The sequence below is a fragment of the Lates calcarifer genome, linkage group LG2, assembly GCF_001640805.2.
Source record: "Lates calcarifer isolate ASB-BC8 linkage group LG2, TLL_Latcal_v3, whole genome shotgun sequence".
In the NCBI taxonomy this organism is placed as follows: Eukaryota; Metazoa; Chordata; class Actinopteri; family Centropomidae; genus Lates; species Lates calcarifer.
Window position 1 is genome coordinate 25,888,135 of NC_066834.1, and position 23,069 is coordinate 25,911,203.

Here is a 23,069-nt window from a genome sequence, read left to right on the forward strand (position 1 = left end):
TTGCTAGGGTTTTTTGATTGATGTCCAAGAAAGAAGTTTAGGGGGAAGTAATTAGTGTTTGTTTGATAGAAGTCGGTGTATTAGCAAAACTAACCGCAAAGGCATAAACTTCAGAGTGAACAAATAGATAAATACAGACATAACTGAAACTATGATCCCTTTTATCCCACTTACAGAGCAACACTATCATATCTGTTATTTCTTAATTTGATCAATGGAGGATTGATTTATACTTTCAGGCAGTGCTTCCACCAGCAACTTGTCTATAGTAGCATCTATTATATTTCTAACAGAAATGTCGTCTCTCAACAGATTCACCCGTTACGAGTACCAGTTAGTGGTCCATAATGATGTGGGCTTCTCCTCAGGAGAGATTGTTACTGCGGTGACCATGGCGGGGGTTCCCCTCCACCCTCCATCTCTCTCAGCCTGTGCTATCAATCACACAGCAGTGCAGGTCAACTGGACACAACCCTGTAAGATTACCCTCTGTCTTAAACACACACGCACACTCACACTCAAACACACACAGTCTGCCCAGCAAAGGTTTTTATTCAGAAGAGTTTAAAACTCAAATTGTTTTTTATAAGGATAGAGGAATAAACACATAAATATTAGACGCACACATAAAGATACTTTCATGACACAGTGTTCTGTGAAAATTGTTCTGTCACTTGACAATTACCAAAAAAATAAAAATAGAGATTCAATATGATGTTTTTATTTGTTATTTTTTGCCACCTCACTCTTCTCTCTCTATCTCCATGTCTTTCTCAGCTTTGCAAGACCTGCAGGGAGAGGTGGAATCTTACTTTCTGAAAATAGAGTCTCCCAAGTCAAGTCAAATCTTGGTTTTACCCCCTGAGATCAACTCCACAGTGATTAGTGACCTTTGGCCCAGTGCCACATATACGGTGTCATTACAAGTGTCCAACGGAGCACATAATACGACCAAGGCAATAGTTAATGTCACCACAGAGGATGGAGGTATGTGTACATTTGAGGGATTTTTTTGCCAACAATAGATTTTAGAAATTGGTTACATATGTACATATATATCCATATACAGTATATACTGTATATGTCGGTGTGTCATGTACAGTACATAAATTCAATACATCCAAGAGAGGTGTCTCTGTTAATGTGCATTTCTCTGTGTCTCTGTGCTTCACAGGAGATGTTAAACACATCATGTAGTGAGGCATGAAATCAATACAAAGTGTGTGTGTGAGGCAGATTTAAGGTGTTGTAAAATGCTTGTTGGCACCACACACAGACACAAACTGCACACACAGCCACACACACAGGCTGTGTTGTACCTGTCAAAGAAGACAGCAAACAAGGCTGTTCCCACGTCTTACACAGGCTGTAATTACTGTACTTAACAATACATCACTTTGGCTTTCCCAGAAAGATAGATAAGATATTTCATTAAAAAGAACTATAATAAGAAAAATTACATTTGTCCCTTATGGTCAAATGGAAAACTTGCACCAAAAGAGTCAACAACATCTTTAATGCAGCCTCATCTCTTCTCACAGCTTTAGCTGTCTCTACATAATCTGGTAATATTTATAAAATGAACAACTGGGACTCATTATCAGGATGTAAGATCTGTAGCTTTGAGAGAGTGTGTTAGGTGGAATATCTGTGAAGTATATCAGTTCCTGGATCTACTGGTATTTCCATTTTCAATCAGGGTCATCATTCACTATCTTTAGCTATGAATTGCACAAGCTATCCAACTGTCATCAGGACTTTACTTTCCATTTCCTCTTCAACTCTCAGCCCAGTCATTCAGCATTTAAGGGTTATCTTTCAAATCACTCTGTGTAATCATATGTCAGAGTTGGCTTACTCTGTCTGTTGTTTTCTGTCCGTCTCCTTTTCCCTCTCATTCCCTCTCTCTCTGACCATCTCTCTGCCCCCCCCAACCCCACACACACAGTTCTTTCTCAATATAATCATATGTCAGAGGCCTCTCTCTTTCTCTCTAATCTGAGCAGTATAATAAAAAGTGCATTAAAAACATTAGAAAATCATTAGGTGCTAAAGGCAAAGCACGGCTCGTTTAACTGAGAGGGCTCTGGAGGTAATTTCATTATTTTACAGCCATAAGAGTGCACACACACACACGCACCCACACACACCAAGGCCAAATATATTTTAACTAATGCAGCTCAACCCTACCAACCATCCTAACATGGCCCGCAATCTATAGGGCAATGCTAACATCAGGACTAATTGGCAAGAAAAATGTGTGTGCATGTCTGTGTGTGTGTGAGTGAAAGAGGTTCAGTGTGCAGTATTGCGTTGATAATGCCATCCTGCGGTAAATGAAATGTAGAGCAGTAGGTTGGGTTTAGGTAAGTGCATTGGTAGCAAATGAATTGGGTTAACTTCTCTTAGCTGAGTGCATTCTCACTTAGAATAATAGATGGAGTCTGTATGATTACCTCTCTCACACACCATCTCTCACATTCACTTGCTCTGTGTGTGGTTCTCTTTCTCACTTTTCCACTTACAACTTCATCACCACTATCATTTGAAGAAAACTTTGCATAGTTAAATTAATAATACTCTCTGCTCTTTATCCCTCTGTTTGGCATTTCATTTTGCCCCCTCTCTCTATATTTTCTTTCAAAGATTATCTCCTTCTTGTCCTCTATTGTCAGATTTCCCAGTGTCCTTCACTGTCTCTGTAATTCACCCCCTCAGTTTGCCTCTGTATCCATAACTCATTTCCTACGTAGGTTGCAATATTATATTAATCACTGTAAGAGTTTTGGTTTCAACTCTCCTTTTACCACCCTCTGCTGATGTGACGGCAGAAAATTTTGTGGATGAGTGAAGTAAGGATATTAAAGGAACTAAGGGAATTAGACTGGAGAGACAGTGAAACAGACAGGGAGAATTGAACACAACCCAGAAAGGTGGAGACTGCCTCAAAGAAGGATTTGCTAGTGATTGAGAAAAAGAGAGTGGAACTGATCATATATAATCAATCTATTGTTCTCAGTGAAAATGCACTCAGCTAAGAGAAGTTAACCCAATTCATTTGTTGCCAATGCACTTACCTAAACCCAGCCCACTGCTCCACATTTCATTTACTGCAAGATAGCATTAACAGTACTGTACACACACAGGTGGTCTCCCTCCCTCACTAACACACAGACTCACAGTCATCAGCACACTTTCTCTCTGCGTCACACACACAAACACACATGAAGTCTCTGTCGTTCTGTACACATTACCACATGCTGTCTGTCTCTGTCTCTTCATGTCTCTCACACACACACTCACGCATATGCACCCTTATAAGTGAAGGATGGTTAAAAGTTTTGAAGTTTAACGTTTGAAAAGTTTGTGAAAATAGTGTTGCTACTGAACTAACTTTGAAAGAAGCTTGTGTGATATTCAGTAAATATGCCCAGATTTAGAATGTTACATGTCTGTTTTAAAATGTCATTTCTGACATTTTTTCTTCCATTTTTTTCTGGCTTTTACAAGCCCAGTCTGATGATCATTATTTTGCTTTTTAATGGTGTGGGTTTTGTTTAAAAATTACAAGCACAGTGCAAGCAGTGTAAACAGAAGGCATAACAGTCATAACACAAATTCCATCTTTTGCAGCTCTGGTCTTACGCACAGTATGTCTATGTGTAAAAGCTACATGTGCAGTTGAAAATATTGGTTTCATCAAATGTGTGTTGTCCATGTCCATGACTCCAGATAAAAAGCTGTGTTTTGTTGTTCTTTTAAGAATTAAACAATTTTGGCTGTCTGTACTCACCTGTGCCATCCTCAGAGCCAGACGGGATGTCCGCCCCAGAGGTGGTTCCAGTAGACAGCAACACAGTACGTGTGCTCTGGCTCCCTCCTCTACAGCCCAATGGAGCAATTACTGGTTACTACATCTACGTTAATGACCGTCTCCATGGCAGTGTAGACAACAGCTCAGGGTCTTACCTGCTGCGAGACCTTCTGCCTTTTACTGTCTACAACGTACAGGTAAACTCGCAAAAACAAAAGCAGACATGGACACCCACCAGACACAGACATGCAAACGTTATGTTTTTGTCTGCTGTGTTGGTGTGCAAATTTCAGGTACAGGTGTGTACGGTGTATGCATGCGTGAGAAGTAATGTCACTCAGACAACTACTGTGGAGGACCTGCCTGCTGACCTGGGCACGCCGCTCGCACAAGTCATCAGTCCCAGGTAATACAGAGGTGTACTGCAAATATCTTTTTCAGTTATTCTTTCACTTTATGCATGCTCTCACCGCTCTTTTTTCTGAATGACAGTATTTCTTAACCATTTTTAGTGTTGCCATTGTTCCAGGTTCATGAAATTTTATAGCCTTTGGTTTGAGTGCAGTAATCGTTAATGTTTATCGGCAGCACAAAAGGTTGGTTTGCAGGTTTGACACAACGGAATCAATACAGCTGCCACTAACACAGCAAATTGTGGAGCTATTTTTTTTTTTTTGTCTTGTGACAGGGCTGTATAAAAATTTTATTTTACTCAGCGTTAGTCATCTGTATATCAATAAAGTATAACATATTAAATTTATTACACAATGTCAGTTTTACTTTAAAATCAGATTCTGTGGCAACTGTATTTATTCCTATACTGCTGTAAAGCAGCCAGCCCTCCAAGACACTCATATTCATCTTCAGTATCAAGATTTAAATTCTTTTTAACATGACATCCACTTTCACTATTCAGTAATAATTACTGATGATCCATGTTGAAGTTTTAATGTACAATAATCCATTAAAGTACTGTGTTGTGTAATTGAGATTACCCTGGTTAAATAAAGATTATATAAAGTCTTCTGCCAGTATAATTTAACCAGATTACCTCAAAGTTGCTTTTTAACAGCTTCCAAAATGAATCAAGCATGATGGTAAACTGACATTTTGTTTGCAGTCACTTAAATTTAACGACATTTAAAATGCTCTGCTCCCCACATTTGACCTGAATCATAATGTTGCAAATCTTGCAGTTGCAAAGGAAGTGGTGATTTGTGGCTTATTTTCTCTCTTGGAGACTGTGGAAGTTGTAACTCTGTGTGTTACTACACAGGTCTGTCCCTGCCAAAGATGTCAGAGATAAAACAGAGGAAAATCAATAGTGTGAAGTGTATAAAGATACACACACCCTGACACTGTAACTCAACTTTGTCAGTCATTAACCATGCATGAATGTACTGCATGTGTGTGTGTGTCTCACACTCCCTCTCTCTCTGTCTCAGAATGGTGAGGTTGGACTGGTCGCATCCAGGCAGGCCCAATGGCATCATGCTGGGTTATGAGGTTTTAAGACGGACCCTGAGGTCATGTGCCAATGGGCCAACAGGGGCCACAACCTCTGTCGAGGAAGAGTCAGAGGGTGCAGTTGGTTTAAGGTTCAGATGTTCCTACCTGCAGTGTCCTGCGAGTCATGGTGTGTGTGGGACATCCTGCTTCAGTCCTGACATACAGGTGATTAAGTTCTGGACATTTTCTACTTATTGTATTTGTCCCACATTCTCTCTGTTTTTACACTGATCCATTTTGGGGGGAAATATTTCTTCTCTCTTCTGCTCTGCTCTGCTATGTTCTGCTTTTCATCTTTCCTCTTCCATCCTCCATCCTCTCTCCCCTGACCTTTTCACCTGGATACAAGAATCTCTTTTAACAAGAACTTAAAACCTTCAGTGTGCAACAACAATGTGTATAACAAGATAGAGGTCCAGGGTCTTTGTGTTGAGTGGAGACGAGAGGAGAAAAAAGTGGAGAATAAGAAAACAGTGTTGCTGTGTGCTCCCTCAGGATGTTAGCCCTTAACAGACCTCAGGCACATGCACACAAGCACAAAAAGATACATAGAGGCTCATAGACAATACACACTCGCACATTTCCTCTTCCAAGTGCACACTATTCATATGGAATGTATGGTCATCCTCTCAGTGATTAATTTCTCTAAACAGATTAACTTGTCATCTGCATTCATTTCCATCCTTGTGTCATTGAATGCCAGCCAAGTTGGCACAGAGTAAATGCCCGCCATACATTTACCCCCACAGCACCCAATGGCACAAACAGTAACGAGGGTTACTGTAAACTCACACATACAAGTGCACACCTATTTAAGTAATGCAAGTGGTCCTGTTTAGACGGAGCTCAAACCCACACTCATGAACTTAAAAAAACAGCTGCAGTACTGATGTGTACTCTCAGAATCATCCAATACATTGTATGTACAAGTTTACAACACAAAAGAGATGTATTCAGTACACAGGCTTACTGTATTTCATGTGTCGTGCTTCTTTAATTTAGTATACAATATATTGTCTCTTAATGTCAATGTTGACATAACAGATAAGTATTTCTATTACCTTATCACCCAGATAATAAGGTAATAAAATGAATTGTCTACATCCAGGGCAGAAATTAATAAAAAAGGGGTGTGAGTTTAGGCACCCAATAACTTACCGCTTTAGCTTGTTTCCATATGGCCACTGCAGAAGTTGTGAGGTTACAGATTTTACATGATGGAGCGGCCAAAGACAGTTACATGTTTTGGTATTGTGGTTGTGGTATATGTACTGGGGAAAAGTAACAGAAAATAAATTTACTTAAATACTGTACTTCTACTTTTTACTCCACTGCATTTATTTTAAACCTTTAGTTACTCAATATTTTTCTAGATTATTAAAACAAAAATATTATCAGCAAATGAATTATGATGTATAATTATTGATTAAATTACCCAGCAATATATAAAGTAGTTAATTTAAGGCCCATCCTAACTAGCTGCAAGTTATATGTATATCAATGTATTAATAATTGTAATACACTGTAAGTATGACTTCATGCTCATACAGTGTGCTTAAGTAAAAGATCTGAGTACTTCTTCTACCACTGGGTGTATGAAACGAACACTCATTTTTATGTGGGAATATTTCCCTTGTTTGGCAGATTGTCACTCTGTGTGTGTATGTGTGTGCCACTCTGTGTTAACTAGGTTTGCTGCAGTGGACTTTTGTACACCAAAAAACCACATCATCATTGCTGTGACAGCAGTTACCTGAGTTTGAGTAATTCCTCCAACCCAGTCTGCTGCAATGGCAAACTGCTTCCGGCTCTCCCCGACCACCAGTGCTGTGGAGGATACTACGTTCATGTAAAAACCAGTAAGTTTCAAATCGCCACACGTTTAGATTTACGTGGGATTTGATCTTTTCCACTTGACCGGAGTCTATTCTTTTCCATTTTGTTCAAGTGTTTCCTTCATCTGTCCTTGTCTTCGTAGATGAATACTGCTGTCCTGACCACTCACAGGGCCGGGTCTCAGTGGGGCTGGGTGACAGCTGCTGTGGGGGGGTTCCTTACGCGGTGAAAGGTGGCCAGCTCTGCTGTGGTAGGAGCCTGCATGATGGCTATGGGGTCCAGTGCTGTGGAGGCCGGATGGTGGATGATACACTGGTGTGCTGTGGTGATGCAGAGAGGGGGGAAGTGCACACATATACCCCAGGTGAGTGAAGGACGCACCCAGACAAAAGCATAAACTAACATCCACTGTTGTTAGAATAAGGTTTTGTTGTTAGAATAAGCACACTGGATGAAGTTTGATGGCCTGCTTAGTCCTGCTTTTGTCTAGAGAAATAATTTATTCTAATTTATCATTTATATAAGTCCAATCAACAAAAGGGTATTTTGTATAGAAAACTAGTTATTCTGGCCCAGAAAGGATTTTGTCAGAGTTAAGTCCCTGGTGATGTCTTAATGTTTATTGGGGGAAAAGGAGAGAGTAAGGGAAAAGAGAGAAAATAACGGGACAAGAGAATAAAGCAAAGAGGGTTGAGTTAGACACATGGTGCAGGAACGTGGGGTCGTTTCCCTTTCTTCCTCTCCTGCAGTGTCCCAAAGCACCCGGATACCATGGCACAGATGGGACTGTGTGTGTGTGTGTGTGTGTGTGTGTGTGTGTGTGTGTGTGTGTGTGTCTCTGTCTATGTGTGGGTGTATGTGTGTGTCATTAGACATCTTTGTCATGGCAGATGATGATGAAACACACTTGGGATGGCACCGTTGAGGGCACTGCCAAGCACACAGCAGGACAAATACACACTCATTCTCTCTCCTTCATACAGACACATACACACACTCTCTCACACACATATAGACATATTACATGCACCCACACATGCACACAAACACACACACAGAGTCAACAGGGTGCCCTCGGCAGGGTTCGCTTAGTATTGAGTGCCAGAGACAGACACGTGGACTCTATTCATCACACATAAACAATGGCCCCATATGGGCAGGCCCATAGTACTTCATTAGCCTACCCTCAAACACACAGACTCACACTGACACACACACAAGATCCCTACCCACACAAAAATAACATGTATACTGACTTAAAAGTTCCTATAAAGCAGGTCAGCAGAAAACTAGTCTTTTATTTCAAATATTTTTTTACTTCGTGGCTGTTATCATTTGTTTCTTTCCTTTATTATGAAAAGTTATTATCTAGCTTTGTTTTTTTCAACATGTCTTTTTATGACACTGTCACTCAGACTTTAGTTTTCACTTTCAAATACTGAGTAATTCTTATTAATATTTTTTTAGTATAGTATTCTACTCCATCGCATTGTAACTTGTTTCGCCTCATCGTCCCCCTCCCAGGGAGTACATATGCTCCCCACCTCCTCTTCCTCTCCATCTCCTTTTATTTTATCTCCTTTATCTCTTCTTCTCCTCTCCTTTGTCATCCTCTTTGTTAGTTTTCCTCAACTTGTTTCCCTGTTTCTTGCTCAGACTTCTCGCTCCTCCTTTCTTCTCATACCATCTTTTCTTCCTCATCATCCCAATCCTCTCCCTCCCACCCTTTATTCCCCCTTCCCTTCCACTCATCAGTCATTAGCGTTAGCTTCCCCATTGAGAACATATGGTATGATGGATCGTAGGGCTAGCGGCGCTAGCAAGGCTAAGGGCCATTTGCCGGGTGCACTGCACTGTCGGGGAGCCCTGGGGCCGACTCTGCAACCTCGACCCTGCACGTCTGTTTCAAGACACTCACACTCACACTCACACAACATGCACACAGCAACACCTATTATAGGATAGGATACTTAACCTTGGCACCACTCATTCTCATTGCTCCCTCTCACCATGTCCAGGGTTTTGTATTCTTAATGATACTGTGAGAGAAAAATAGAAAGAGAGACAGAGAGGAAGAAAGAAATAAGAGAAGGATACATATAAAGTACAGTTGTATTACACACAATTTAGATTGTAAAAAGAATGCAAGATGGAATAAAAATGACAACATAAAAAAGGAAGAGGAACAAGGCATAGAGAAAGAATTAGTGGAAGAAAGAAAGAAAGGTTAGAAAAAACTTGTAAAATATTCATCAGATAAAGGAAAACTGAAAAAACTAAAAAAAAGAGAGAGAGGGAGAAAGTAAGTGAGAGAGAAAGGGGGGGGAGAAGAGTGGTGAAGAGCTAGATGGAGCAGATTAAAGGAGGAGTGAAGGGTATCCCATTGTGCCCAGCTGATAGACTAGGTTAGGCTGATGTGATTATGGGGTCCCTGAAGTGCGATCTATCACACATTACCGTCCACACTGTCAACAACCATACACACACACTGCAGGGGAACAGCAATGCCAGGAGACAGCCGTCTGGCAACAGATACACGTACTGGCTTGCATGCACATGTGCACATGCAGATACACACACAAGCATCCATGCACAAACACAACAGCAATCATACACAACCACACACACTTGCAAGAAAACATGCACGTGTAAACACACAGAGTTGCATTTACGTGTACACTTGTCCAAAAATACTCAACACAGTTGCAAGAGCACTCACATGTGTGCTCCAGGCTCGACTATTTGATTTGAAACAGGAAAGCATCCAGTGTAAATCAGTGAAATAGAATCAGGGTCAGAAAAGTGATCTCACCTTAGCTGTCCCAAAGAAAAGAGAAAAAAAAACAGCAGTTTTCTTCTAAAACATTTCATAGGGTTCAACAAACAACTGTCCCCCTATATAGTGTATATTATGTAAGTTGATATAATTTCTGTTCACCCAATACCAACTAGTCTATGAATCCACTCAGTCTGCACTCTGGCATATTTTAAGTTTTAAGTATATTTGTGATTACTTGGAGACTTTTTTTTCACTATTATTTTTTCTTCCAGTTGTCAATGTCACTCTGTAATGAGAGAGAGCCTCTGTTTTCCTTTCAGTGCAAATGTGTGCCAGAATTTCATGAACTATCCACTGTTTAGCCTATGTACTTATCTTACTAGGCTGCTTAAATGCTTCTCTAGCAGAAGTCTGTGTTGACTGGGCTTTTTTTTTTTTTTTGTAGAAACCCATTTTTCAGGTGTATTACTCAGTTAACTATTTCAAATGTATTTGAGGGAACAGATTTCAATTTTAATCAGTACTCCATCCACAACAGCTTGCACCTCACTCGTACTTTAGTTGCATAACTGAGACACAAAGCCTCTTTTTAGGCCTCAGGTCCATTTTCTTCCAACTTACAAGCCTAACAACATTAATTGTGTATTGGGTAATGTAATGTCTAAATAGGTATGTTTGACTTTATTCAAACTTGCTGATCAAGTTACACTTGTTATGCTATCTGTAATGGCCGGCCTAACTTCTACTCCGGCCAGTTTTAGTCTTTGTGATATTATTGAGATCGTCTGTAATCCTTTCCTCAGCATCCCCAGTTGTTGTACAGTAACACAAAGTCTCTGTGCTAAATCCCTCCCTTCCAAATCTGCCAGTTTGTTTAAACAGCTTTCATTTCACTTTCAAGTAGATTAAATGCTGTTTGTTTTTGGACAAAAGTGCCTCAGGTTTTTGCAGCATTTCCTCCTGTGTTGTAGGTTCAAGACCAACTTTTAAGCTCTTCATTTGCTCCTCTTTTCTTCTCTCTCTGAGGTTGTATGTAAGATGTTTAGCTAAGACTTAGGTGAGATTAGATGGTGTTTAAAGGAACGTGTGTGGTGTCTTTGGCCTCCCGTTGCTCCCTGACTCTCCCTAAGTCCCCTGCCTCACTGTGCGCGCTCCACTAATCATTTCCCCTTCACACTTTTCCTTTATAGCGCGCAATTCTTTAACTCTTCCATCTGCCCTTCAACCCCGCCTACCCCATTTCTCACTGTGGGTGCTACCATGAAAGCCCTCCCCACCTCACTTTTTCTTAAAGTGAGTGAATCTTAAAAATGTGTGCATTTCTTTAACTCCTTCCTTTACTCCCTCCCTCTGTCCCAGCCCAGCAGGCCCCATCCAAACGTTCAAGGACAAATCTGAATATCCCTTTTCACCGTTTAAGTGTTAAAAGCCTGGCGGTGCCGGGGTGTTATCTTAACGCGCCTTGCCGTGCCATCATCAGAGCGCGTGATGAAAATGGCTGTGATGATGCTAAAAGAAAAAAAGAGGAGGGGGAGGAAAAAGTAATAATCAAATATGTTTTTCAAGGGCACAGTGACCATTTGCTGGAGGGAAATTATCCCAGTAGTTAAGCTAGCGCTCTTCGAGGCTGGCAGAGTTCTGAGAGTGTATGCGTTTGTGTGTGTAAGTGTGTGCAAATGTGCATGGTATATTACCCCAACTTGGTGCATGCCTCACTTTCCTCATCTGTTTCTGTCTATGTATCTAAATGTTTCCTTATGCAGAGACACATCCTTTGCATGTCCTTCCATTGTTTCTGCTAAAAGATTTTCAACAGTTTCTGAGTGTGTATTTCTCTCTGTTCGTGTATGTGCGTGTGAGTGTTTATCATTGCCAAAAGCCCCTCATCAATGATGGGTAGCAAATGGCCAACAGTAGTGCATTCCAAACAGCAGCGTCTGGCTGCTTTAGAAGATTGAGTGCTCTCTGAACACAGGAAGACATTTCTCTCTCTGTTAATGTATTTATGATGATGGCTTTTCTATTAGGTTTACTTTAATGACTGGCAAGAATAAAACCAGAGGCTGTCAGGAGCACAGAGATGAGGGCAGACTGCTGTGCGTGTGTGTGTGTGTGTGTGTGTGTGTGTGTTTATTTGCCTTTGTGTTAGTCTTGATATTATTACTTTTACACGTTGTGGATTTAATAAAAGTTAACATTAAAAGACATTACTTCCAGGTAAGAGTGGGGAGCAAACTGAGCTCACATGCACGAGAACACAAACACAGACACCTAGAAATGTTTAGGGAATAACAACTACAGGATGTAGTTGCAAATGATACCTGGATGGAATATTTTAGTTGTGGCACATACCTCTGCATGGCAGCTGTTATCCCTACATCACTAGTGGTCCTATTTACCCTTTACTCAACTAACAAGCATGTATCATTCCTCCATTAAGGTTATATGGCAAAGGTACACATTGTTCCATTTGAAATAGATTTAGACAAGCTGAAAAGCCATAAATTAGACCCGTCTGTATTGCTTGTGAAGAAAAAATTGTGGTTCACTTGCATTCACAATGAGGAATTACAATGACAGACAAATGAGTTTAACTCCGTTCTCTCAGTTCATTGGGCTCAACAAAGACTGAGTGCATTGCCTCACACTGCCTCACAACTTCTGCTAAAAGTTGCACTTGAGCTTAAAAATCCTCTGTTGGAGATGTACAGAAGGCTTGGAAGTAATTATATAGCCACAGAGGTGCTGGAGAACCTCCTCTTGCTGGCCAGCACCCCCAACTCACCAACACCAAGATCACATTGATGACAGTGATGGATAACCTGAAGGGGGAAGGCCACGGGTCACTGTGTTGTCAGCTGCAATGTCTCTGGCAGAATGTGTAAGGATTGGATAGTTGAAGGCCTGTGGGATTACCTGCAAGGTGAAGGTGTCAGCTCTGGAGTCTCCAAGTCAGTCTGCTATAAAACATGTAGTGCTTATATCCATATAATGGATAGGAAGGTTTATGTGTCCATAATTGACAAAACAGGGTTTATTCTCCATCATCATCTCTTTCATCCACCCTAAACTAGGAGTATAAATCTCTATTCCTCAGTACATCTGATGGATATGTATTTTCTAAGTGTACAAACAAAATATGATTTTTTCTACTTGATAATTTTGGTGTACACAGTAGACTACATATGGCAATATGTTGTGTTATTTATTTTAGCAAATCCTTCTCATCTCAATTCACATCTTTTTAATTGTTTTTCCTGTTGTATCACTTTGTTAACTCTTTTGGTTGTTCATTTCTTTATCACTTTCTCTCTCTTAAACACATGAACAGCTGCTTCCTTTGTCTCACTCTTTAGTGAATCCCTGTAGAGTGGTGAAAATATAAGTGCCACCAAAGCATTTACCTAAGCTCAGCACACACACTGAAATAAACATACATGCATGTACACACACAGTCACACACGCCCAGCTGGTAATGTTGTTGAGATTAAAAAAAAAAATGTCAGAAAGACAAGAGGACAACCAGTCAGCTGGGAAAAGAGTAGATGTGTATGTGTGTGTGTGTGTCTTCTATTATGTATGTGCTTGCTGCCCCAATGTCCACATGTGTGTGTCCACAGGGGGACTGCGTGCACTGTGTGAGAAAGTCAATCCACTATGATTTCATCTCTCAACATGGCATATAGCCTGGCCCCTTTGGAGCACAAAGTGCGCACATGCGCGCACACACACACACACACACACACACACACACACACACACACACACACACACTCATTGCAGGTAGGAGTGAGTGTGTGTGTGTGTGTGTGTGTGTGTGTGTGTGTGTGTTTGATAAAAAGCCTTTAAATTTACAGTCTATTCAGAAAGTATTCAGACCTGTTCACTTGCAGCCTTATGCTATAATCATTCAAATTAAAATTTTCCCTTGTCAATCTACATTCAATAACCCATAATGTCAAAGCAAAAACATAATTTTAGACATTTCTGCAAATGTATCTAAAAAACTGAAATATCACATTGATCTATGAATTCAGTATTATTTATGTGCTTGCCCTTCTCTCTGTGTGAGTGTGGAGAGTTGTGCCAAGAATCTCTGTCAATGTAAGATTCTTCAGTGTGAATGCATGTGTCCTGGTATGCATGCACACAGACTGTGGATGTACACACTTGCTCTGCACTTTGTGCCAAACCCCTTGTAATATATTCAGGTATTTAAAAGTGTTTGGTTTGTTTAAAGTTGTGGAGGGGTTTTGGTCTCCTAGAGAGCTCGGATAACCCTAATCCACAACACACATTTTTATCAGTAGTTCATTGGCAGGGCTAAATATTGACTTATCATTAAGTGGAATGACTGAAACCCTAATAATAATTCACGTTGTCTAAGCACCTTGTGTTGACGCGCTGCTCCCGATGCTATTAACGAATGTATGCAAATCCAACATAAATCTGAAGATTAGGGCTGGAGCATTCTGCGATGCAAGAGAGAAAACAAGAGGTGTGTGATAAAATGTTGTCAACACATACACGCACATGCACACACAGCTTATAGAGAGGAAGAGAAAATCGGAGGTGTGTGTTTCAAAACGTTAACACAAATGTGCAATCATGTCACACACACCCCATACACAGATAACGCTCACAAAGACAGGGATTGGATTTCTGCTGAATGCGTGATAATGCAATAGTGAAGTTTAGCTGCAGTAAACAAATGATGAAGAACTATGAAGTGAGTGGAGAGAGATGGAGTTATAGTAGAAGGAAAGGAGGATAAGAGAGAGGAGGTACAAGAGGAAGATGTAAAAATTATGTGGAGAAAAGAGGATAACAGAGGAACAAGCGAATGCAGGAACTGAGAAATGAAAAGGAGGAAGAGTAACCTAAAAAAAGAGCTAGAGAACGACAGACAGCTGTAGAGGTGGAGAGGCATTGGTTGATACAGAAGTTAGGGACGCAGGAAAAAAGAATGATCTAAGAAAAGAGGGGAAAAGAGAGATGGTGGACAGGAAGCAGGAGACAACTCCAGAACCTAAAGTTACAAGTCATAAAGTTGCTATTTCCTCTAGTCAGAAAAAAGTATTAGAGAATCCCAGTATGCTGTGTTTGAACATCCATGTTAGATGACACAGAGAATAACGGTTGGACTGCTGGAGAGTGGACGCAGGGGAGGCAAATGAGTAAAAACTGTGAGTTGTAGAGGGCCTGGTGTCCTGATGGAAGGGAGGAGTAGAGGTGAGGATGCCGAGAGGACGAGGGATAAGTGGAGAGAAGCTATTTTGGAAAAGTGTTGAGCTGTTTATTTGCGCGTCATTGAAGCTGAAGTAAGGCGCTGGGGGAATTGGCCACCAAGCCCCAGCTCTGCAACAGCTGCCGCTGCTAAGTGAGTTACTAGCCGTCAGACTGCCTTTATGTCACACAATCACACACACATACACATGCATTTTCCTGTCACATGGTGCCTGTGATGGATGCGGTGAGGATGTAATGCACTCCAACAGCACAGTAGAAAATATGTGCCATTCTCCACTTTCGGCCTTTAAGTGAAATGATTGCTTAAATTAACAGCATTTCATGTGCTCAAAGAATGAATGCTGATTAGAGTGTTAAACAATAAGTTATTTATCACTCCACAACTATCTGCAGCCCCATTAAAGGCAGAGGCCATGATACAAAGCAATGACTTAGTGTTTAATGTCTGCTGTCAAATAAAATGGGCACCACAGCTGGGGGTAGATAGTGCCACAGATCAGCAAGTCATCAACTGTTAGGATAAATTTGTGAAATACCTCATGAAAGTTAGATTATTTTAAGTGTAAACTAAATAATCCCAAACGGTTTTTCAGTTGGACTCAAAATGAGAAGCTTTTAATGTTGCACTCTCTCATCAAAACACGATTTTCCATCACTGTAGTTGCGATGTTTTAGCTGTGCTCATTTGTATTTCCAATGCATCCTCACAGCAGGTGGTTGCTGACTCAGTATTATAATAGCTCGACAATATTATAACCCTAATCCATTGCGAGGCCAAAGCACGATAGTCCTCGCCCTCAACTAAATTGTGCTGACGTCACAGTAACCAGATTGGTTCAGCTTGTGTAATTATGAGGGCTACTGAAGAGAGGGCACCATGTTTACTCACCATTTCATTGGTTTTGTTGCTCCTCCTGCTGTCAGATGTATTTCACTCACATGTCCATGCTCTAACCATAATCCAACACACACAAGTGTCAGTGTTTTCTGAATTTCTCTCGTAGGTTAGAGTAAACATTTGTATCATCAGCTGCTTTACCAGAGAGGTCCTTCACCCCCAGGGGTTTGAGGGTTAAGACAGCAACAACAAACCAAAAAATATTAGGAAAAGTTAGATAAAAGTTAGGATCAAACACTTAATTCATTTACCTTATTTGAAGCACAGCAAATTGAAAATTGATTTACAGGCAGTGTCACCCATTCTCTTATTATTACCTACATACATTTTAAAAAAGCATATGTGTGTGTTGTTGGAGTCACTAGAGTGTGTTTTCTGAAGAGTTTTATTTAGACATTAAAATTTGCATTCTACATTACCAAGTAGTTTTTGCTGACAAAGTTACAGTTGAAAAAGATTCTTTAGAGTAGAGTAAATATAACCTTAGTAATTTGACAAGTACAATGTTCAATGGCCAGTCCTTGTTTAGCATAATATCTTTGTAACTTCTAACCGAAATAAGGTGGAGCCTTTGACAGGTTCTACAGAAAGGAACAGAATTTTCTCTACAAGGAGTGAGTCTTTTTACCTCAAATCTGCAGGACCCAAAAATGTTTTAATTTGTCAGTCATTCAAAGTGACTCAGGTTATTTGAATTTGAAATATGAAGTGATTGAGAATGTGAAGAAACATGCTTGAAATTTGATATTCACCTGCAAAACATTTACAGGGAAATGGAGTTGATAGCATGTATTTTAAATGTCACCTTGCTGCTGAAGGTGAAGTGGTGGCAGACAGACATCACCTATCACTGTCAGAGATGGCAGCTCTCAGAAAAACACACTTCCTCTCCCCCCTGCGCTGTTCTGATGGCATAGCCTGAATATTACTGCTGTATGGAGAGATGAACACTGGAGAGGAAAAAAAACATGCAGGGGAGGAGGGAGAGAAGAGGAGAGGAGGATGTGTATAAGAGTTGATAAGAGAAGATGCACACTAATATTCAGAGCAGCTTAAATACTATTTCTGCGCAGATGGGAAAATAGAGATTGAAGAGAGGAGGGACAGGGAGTTTGGAAGTGTAGAGGAATGAAGACAGGGAAGGGATTGAGGGAAGGAGGAGAGATTATGGAGGGAGGATGACAGGAGGAAAACAGAAACAAGGTGAGCAGGAAATAGGCAGAACAGAAGGATAAGTAGTAGAGATGATGAAGAAAAGAGCAGAGAAGCCAACAGTGAACAGTGAATGATGTTCCAAAAAAAAATATTTCCTGCTACAGTAAAAATAAAAATGGAAGTGCATATAAAACAATAATATGCTGCATATTTTCTTGTCTTTAGGTTTTATCTGCTGTGATCAGGACTACATAAACTCTTCAACCTCTCTTTGCTGTGTGGGCAAAGATGGACATCCCACAATGCACCCTGCTGGAAATGCCACAGTGACACTGCAGTGCTGTGGGTCGAAGGTCATACATCAGGAAGAAGAATGCTGTAACGGGATTGGCTATGACCCTCAACGACACGTGTGCGCTGATCGACCCACACCCGGCTTGTCAATACAGGTGTGTTTGTATGTCTGTCTGTCTCTGTTTCTTTCTTTACAGACAAGTAACATAAATAAACAAGAAAAACTACATTTTGAAAAAAAATGTAAACATCTGAAATGCATTTATCACTATGGATTTAAATTCATAAGTGCCTCAGAAATGCAAGCTAGTAGACTACATACAAGACCCAAGGATAAACATCTAATTGACATTTGCATTTCTTCTTCTATCTCTCTCTAGCTCTCTCTCTTTCTCTCTCTCTTCTCTCTCTAAAACTCACACATATTGTCACATCAGGAGTTGGGGACTGGGCCATCTTCCATTTATCAGCTGGGGTCATGTGGTGTTTGTGTGTTCCTAAGTCAGCATGAGAAAAGCTCACGCATACACACATACACACACAGAGGCATGCACACACACAGGGACAAAGGGTAGGAACTCTCATTAGCTCTAATGATGTCATTAAGGACCATGCATATCACACACATGCACACAATCACACACATAGTTACATTCTGCAAGCAAATGTGTGCATTAGAAACAGACACTGCAGAATGTATACAAATTTTGAACTAATTTTTAACCTCATAGTTTGACTTTTACTCCCTTGTCTCCTGCACCTCTGAATTTGCTGTGTAATTGCTCTCATATAACTTCTCTTCTCTGTGCAGCACCAGTGTCTGCAGGGCGCTGTGTGTCCCATAGCTGCAGCATCTACCGCTTATTGTGGCTCCTGTGACCTCGATCCATCTATGACTGCCTGCACATGGGTCCTGTCTGCAGACACCCACCCTGACACGCCCCCCACAATATACTCACCTACTTTCAACACCACACAAGAAGCACTCACCGCGGGCCCGTTTACAGATTACAGAAGTGATAACCCATACAAAATGGCATACATATACAATCACACACACACACAGAACATACAATATGACAGAAACCTGTGCCCATCCCATGAGGAGGTTGTGTACAGTGGAGATGCCAGAGGATATACCTATACAGGTAATTACTGAGTTGGTGTGTGTGTGTATATGTTTGTGTGTCTGTGTCATTTAGTTGTCTGGTAGATGAAAATATCAACATCCAAAATGTCTGGTGGAAGATATGACAAATTTATAAATCAAATAATATTTGACCCATAAAATATGTTGTCATGACAGCTTATATATAAACACTGTTGCGACAATGCGAGATTCACTGAGTGTCTGGTCATGTGACTAGGCTCAACTCTGCACAGCGTAAATGTCCCTTATGTGTCTTTTGTTATAAGCCTACTTGTCTGACTGTCTAACTGTTTTAGCACCTGTTTTAACAATCTTTGTACCTCCATCTCTCTGCTGTGTACTGCCTCTTCATGTTGAGCCAGCTGCTGATTTTCTCATCACTGCCCCTCACTGTACTCTGCCTCACACATTTAAGCTTGCTAGATTTTTTGGAAACTAATGTTTTAGCAGCTTGTGAATCAGTTAGTGATCTGAGCAGCTAAGGACATTAAACACCTGTTTCTTTTAAACCCCTCATTCCCAAGGGAAGTCTTGAAGGGGGGTCTTTTATTTTTCAGATTTGTAGTTTTTAAGCACCAAGTCAAGCTGCCTGGGTAAAATCACACAAGTATAAGTAGTCTCAATCCAATAACATGGCCCTTCAGCTCAATTAATCAACAGTAGTATTTTCAATCAAATATAATTTCAATTCAATAATATTTCCTTTGGTGTGAGCTTGTCTCTGTATGGCTAATGTATTTGAATTTTAAACATTTTGATTAGAATGTGCATCCCTGCCTCTGACCCATAACTCTGCTGGAAATTCAGGCTCTCACCTCAGTCGTCTCAGCCACTGACAATAACTAATACTGAATATAGCCATCTGTGAAACACCCCACTCATAGAAATTGCGAGTCTGCAGTAACCAATTCTGCATTTTCTCTAAATGTGTCAGCCGCTGCAATCAACGAGCTTTAGAGACAGATGCCCTTCCACACACTCGCACACACACACACACACACACCAAGGCAGCTGTTGCAGTGTACATTAATAGCTGTAACGTGGTAACTCTCTCTGTGCTGTACACTTGTGTGTCATTAAAAAACTTAGAGATGGGCGCTTAAAAGCCATTTCAACATTCTCTACTATTTATCAGCCCAAAGGGAATAGGAGTGTGTGTGTGTGTGTGTGTATGTGCATGTATCTTGTAGGATTTTCAGTCCATCCACACATTATTTATCTGGGTAGTTATATCTGTTTAATCAAGACTAATTGTGGTTGTGAATGTTATGTGTGTGTGTATGGGTAGATGTGCACTTATAATTACATGTGTTATGTGTGTGTTTGTGTCCGTTTAGTTACTATTTAAGTGTCCCTCTGTAGTGTGTGTGTGTGTGTGTGTGTGTGTGTGTGTGTGTGTGTGTGTGTGTATGTGTGTGGGGTGCATGGGGCGGTTAGGATAAGAGTTTCTAGGCGATGCTGTGACACCATCTGGGCAGAGGCACATAAAGCTGTCGCCACCCACCATACACCAGATGTTTCTCATGCACACACACTCACACACACACACACACACATGATATCATGCTATATACTTCTGAGAAAAAAAACCTAAGGTACAGAACACACTGATAGTGCCACATGTGCACTAAACGCTATAAATATACCCTGTATTGTCCACACACAACTGATATTCATACTTTTTGGAATTAGTTCTTAATCAAACACAGAATGTCAGTTTGTAGGCATCTATGTGTGCAAACACATTAAGTGTGCGTGTGTGTGTGTGTGTGTGTGCGTGCCTCACTGTGTGTTTTGCTGCTTTAGTTGTCACAGTAGTAAAGACAAGAGTCCCAGACTGGTGGTTTAAACATGGTCTCATGGTCCCTTAACACTCCTAAAAATAATGCACACGTGTGTGTAACTGTGTGCATGTGCATCTCTATGTATATATGCTCCTGTATATATACCTCACCAGAAGGGTTGTAATGACCTATCTCCCAGAATGCTTCAGTCATGGCCTGACATCTACAACTATGCACAGTGATAGTGCGTATATTTGGTGTATGTTGTATAAAATATGTTGGCAGTACAACTCCCAGTACAGCTGCCACGATGCAACTATTGTTACTATATATTACTGTGGATAAACACATCTGCCACGTCTTTCATGATTAGTATACAGTATGTACTGTGCATGTCATACAATCTTTGTGTCATTGTGCCAGAGCCCTTTACTTACTTACTGCAGCTTATTCCCATTCACAAGAATTATGCACAAACATCATTCATTAAAATGAAAGAAATTCACCAAAGAAACCAAATCATGTTGTAAGAGTTATTAACATTTAATCAGATACAGTCTATCTCACTTGCTCCTCTTCTTCTGACCTTTCTTACTTTTAAATAGATTCCAAACTGGCGCCCTTCACCACCTATCAGTATAGAGTGAGGGGTTGGAACAGTTTTGGACGAGGAGCCAGTGATGTCATAACAGTGACCACCAGTGAAGACAAACCATGGGGAGTGGCACCGCCCCGCTGGAGCCGCCTTGGTGAACGAGATGACATCATCCAGTTGCAATGGCAAGCACCTGCCAGACCTAATGGTGCGTATGTGTGTGTGTATCACTAGTTTAAAATCGTAATTAAAAATTAGTAATAAAAAGTCTTCTCTGTGAACATGGTTCAGTTTAATTAACCTCAGTTGAAGGGTATTTGTGATTAATGTGGATGCAGACTGAAAAGTTAAAGGGTAAGATGTTTTAAAGCTTTTAAATACTGACAAAAATCTGACATTGATTGTCAATTGACTCCATTTTACCAGGGGACATCACCCACTATGTTATACTGCGGGATGGACAAGAGCGTTACCGTGGTGATGAAAACAGTTTCACTGATGTAGGTGGGATCAGGCCTTTACAGGAATATAGCTATCAGCTGAGGGTCTGTAACCGGGCTGGTTGTGCTGACAGTACACAGGTAAGACTGCATATGTTTATGTCAGTGCTATTATAGTTTCCCTGTATCAGACTAACATTTTCTATGTTTCATCACAGTATTAGCAGCATATGTGGCTAAACCTTATGCTTACCTGTCCCACAAATATGAAGCCGGGTCTGCATCATAGTGCTGTTTTGATTGTCTCTGTCCTGATGGTTCTACATGTAGAGCTTTCTCTCTTTCCCACACCAACCCATCACACAGACACACACACACAGTTTCCAAAACGTTACTCTATTGTAGCACCCCATTTCATAAAGACATTATTCCCCTGTATGATTATCTAATGGCTCCTCTAAAGATGGACTGAGCTTCACTGAACTAAGCACCACTTTACTCTGTAGTTTAGTTCATTCTTTTAATTTAAGCGTAACACTTGAAGGAAAAGAAGGATCTTTTTTTTAAAAAGTGTGTTTGTGTGTGTGTGTGTGTGTGCGTGTGTGTGTGTGTGCGTGTGTGAAATGGAGAAATCAGAGAAAAGATAGATGAAAGGAGAAAATAGGAACAAAAATCAGCTTCTTTGCCTCTTGACCAAAACGTAATTAGTAACTTAACCATAATAGTAGACAATGGTATACTTATTACTTCTCCTACCAACCTGTCTGAATACAGATGTGCAAACATAATTTTTCCTTTTCTCTATCAAGGAGAAATGACTTGGACATCCAACTTCCTAGTCACACATTTACAACAGCAACCTTGCAGCATTGGTCTCTGATCCACTGTTTGGTCAGTGGCCTTTCAGCTAAATGCCCTTTTACCCTCTTGTAAAAGCCGTCTCAGGTGCTGATTTCTAAACACTGTTTGCATCATAATTCAGGTGCACAGTTGTTGTGTAAGTGATATTTTACAAATTCTAAACCTGTCTGACCTTTATTGCTGAGAAATTACAGTGTGTGATGTTTCCACACTGTGTGAACTCTGCTCTGTTCCTGTGTTGGAACAAGTTGTTATTTAGCCTTGTTTCTGCTCTCCCCCTGTATGCGAGTCTCTGGATTTGCTGAGCCTACCTGATGTTTGTGATAGCGTCCATAATAGCTTCACACAGAACTCCCCCCTGCTATCTTTCTGGCTGTAGCCGAGCTGATATCACCACAACAATTAATTTCTCTGGCTTAGAGGTGATGAAAGCTCACGTTGAAAACTGTCTTTCTGGCTTTTTTTTAAGCTAATTTAACATCTCATTATTTTGATGAGCACATTCTTACGTAAAGAGGAAGCCTGTAGCTGTGTCACTGGAGGGATGCAAGGATGATTGAGGGTGAGATCCACGTACAGTTGGTTGAACTACTTGTGAGGGGTTGATAGATAAATAGATGATGGATGGATTAATGTATACAATAAATGGATGGTGGGGCGAATGATGACACAGATGAAATAGGAATGAATGGATGTAGAACACA

At 40.6% G+C, this 23,069-nt stretch overlaps 1 protein-coding gene across 1 annotated transcript in view; it reads left to right on the forward strand.

Moving 5' to 3' along the window:
* Window positions 1-23,069, forward strand: part of ush2a (Usher syndrome 2A (autosomal recessive, mild)) — a 188,297-nt gene that overhangs the window by 114,573 nt on the left and 50,655 nt on the right. Inside the window, exons 56-66 of the mRNA XM_018666882.2 lie at window positions 313-476; window positions 778-987; window positions 3,809-4,011; window positions 4,108-4,220; window positions 5,260-5,488; window positions 7,014-7,182; window positions 7,302-7,523; window positions 17,467-17,690; window positions 18,347-18,683; window positions 21,075-21,272; window positions 21,491-21,645. Coding sequence (XP_018522398.1) covers window positions 313-476; window positions 778-987; window positions 3,809-4,011; window positions 4,108-4,220; window positions 5,260-5,488; window positions 7,014-7,182; window positions 7,302-7,523; window positions 17,467-17,690; window positions 18,347-18,683; window positions 21,075-21,272; window positions 21,491-21,645 — 2,224 coding nt within the window. The remainder of the gene's footprint in view (window positions 1-312; window positions 477-777; window positions 988-3,808; window positions 4,012-4,107; window positions 4,221-5,259; window positions 5,489-7,013; window positions 7,183-7,301; window positions 7,524-17,466; window positions 17,691-18,346; window positions 18,684-21,074; window positions 21,273-21,490; window positions 21,646-23,069) is intronic.